This window comes from Laccaria bicolor, genomic scaffold (assembly GCF_000143565.1).
Source record: "Laccaria bicolor S238N-H82 LACBIscaffold_42 genomic scaffold, whole genome shotgun sequence".
In the NCBI taxonomy this organism is placed as follows: Eukaryota; Fungi; Basidiomycota; class Agaricomycetes; order Agaricales; family Hydnangiaceae; genus Laccaria; species Laccaria bicolor.
Genome location: NW_001889913.1, coordinates 69,543 through 71,264, shown reverse-complemented (window position 1 = coordinate 71,264; position 1,722 = coordinate 69,543). Strand labels below are relative to the sequence as shown.

At 41.9% G+C, this 1,722-nt stretch overlaps 1 protein-coding gene across 1 annotated transcript in view; it reads left to right on the top strand.

Moving 5' to 3' along the window:
• Positions 1–1,064: 1,064 nt before the first annotated feature.
• The window catches only part of LACBIDRAFT_332546 (uncharacterized protein), a gene marked incomplete at both ends in the record, with an annotated part of 1,223 nt that continues 565 nt past the window's right edge, over positions 1,065–1,722 (top strand). The window contains 3 exons of the mRNA XM_001887115.1: positions 1,065–1,177; positions 1,235–1,304; positions 1,403–1,474. Coding sequence (XP_001887150.1) covers positions 1,065–1,177; positions 1,235–1,304; positions 1,403–1,474 — 255 coding nt within the window. The remainder of the gene's footprint in view (positions 1,178–1,234; positions 1,305–1,402; positions 1,475–1,722) is intronic.

Genomic DNA, 1,722 nt, shown 5'->3' with positions numbered 1-1,722 from the left:
AGGCTATGCACCTTCCTTTTTGAGTCAAATTTTCTATGATATGATAATTGTAGCCCCTTTTCTTAGCTTTCTAAATATGTTAAAATTATATTGTTTGGTGTTGTTTTCCTGGAGAAAAAGACAAAAAGGTTGAAAAAAGCCGGCACTGTGAAAATTCATTTGCCTCATATCTCCACAATGAGAGCACTTTAGAACATAATTCAAACAGATTCTGAAAGCTACAATTCAGGGCTATTAATTTTTTTATTTTGACTATTTTAGGAAATTGGTCATGTGACCACCCTCCTGATGACCCATTGGATGGACCCTGACAAGATAGGAAAGAAATATAGCCAGGCAGCCAATGAAATGAGGAAGAAATATGGCTAGGCAGCCAATGAAATGGGAAAGAAATGGTGAAGAAATATTGCTAGGGAAACAATGAAATGGAAAAGAAATGGGAAAGAAATATGGCTAGGCAGCCAATGAAATGGGAAAGAAATGGCGAAGAAATATTGCTAGGGAAACAATGAAATATGAATGAAATGGGAAATAAATATGGCTAGGCCACCAATGAAATAGGAATGAAATGGCAAAGGAATATTGCTAGGGAAACAATGAAATGGAAAAGAAATATGAATGAAATGGGAAAGAAATATGGCTAGGCAGCCAATGAAATGGGAAAGAAATTGCGAAGAAATATTGCTAGGGAAACAATGAAATAGAAAAAAAATATGGCCAGGCAACCAATGAAATGGAAAAGAAATATAGCCAGTCAGCCAATGAAATGGCAAAGAAATGGCAAAGAAATATTGCTAGGCAAACAATGAGATATATATGAAATGGTCTGGGCCCAAAATGCAACATGTTTCATTAGATTTCCCCCATGTTTCTCATTTCATAAGACCACAGTGCCATTTACCAAAAAGTTGTGCAGGCACTTGACTGTATTTTATCATAAAAGTGGTAGCTACCACTCATCTGGCTCGTTATCGTTGATGCTGGCAAGTGTCTCTTCTGTCGGCTCTACGTTGTCCGCCAGGTCCACTGGATAACGTTTGAAGTATCGCCGCCAAAGGTCCAGAATGAAGTCGTCCTCTCTGTTGTTTATGACCACCTTCGTGTACGCTGGCAATTCGCCCTCTAGAAACTTCAAGTGGCTTCTGGCAAAGCCACCAGGATTCGGCATTTGTGTAAGGTTCGAGTTGGTTAATCTGTCATCCAGGACGAAGCCCATATGCTCACCTTTGCTTAGGTATGCTGATGACGGGCGTGGATACGATGACGTGCACAAAGAGAAGATTGACCAGAATGAAACGGGCGAGGTAGGTGAATTTGTTTGAACATTTTATTTCAAAATACTGGCAGGGCTCGTGTAGGGCTCAAGTTTCACCAATTTTTCACAATGCACGGCAACAATCAGGGCCCTTACACTTGGCCAGATTTTGTTGTTGGGACTAACAGTCACGAGGCTCCAAATGAGAAAGATCTAGCGGTAAGTTACCCGATTCTATTGCCTCTGGTTCCTGTGCTAAATCGATTTTTGGCCAGATTTCGTTGTTGGGACTAACAGTCACGAGGCTTCAAATGAGAAAGATCTAGCAGTAAGTTACCTAGCAGTTAGTAGTGACCCGCTTCCTTCGAACAAATTAACCAACGCTTCTCAGGCCACTACGTCTCGCCGGGTGCAGGTCTCTTGCTTTGTACGCCCCCCACCTTGCTTCGCTCCCCCCCCCCCCCCCC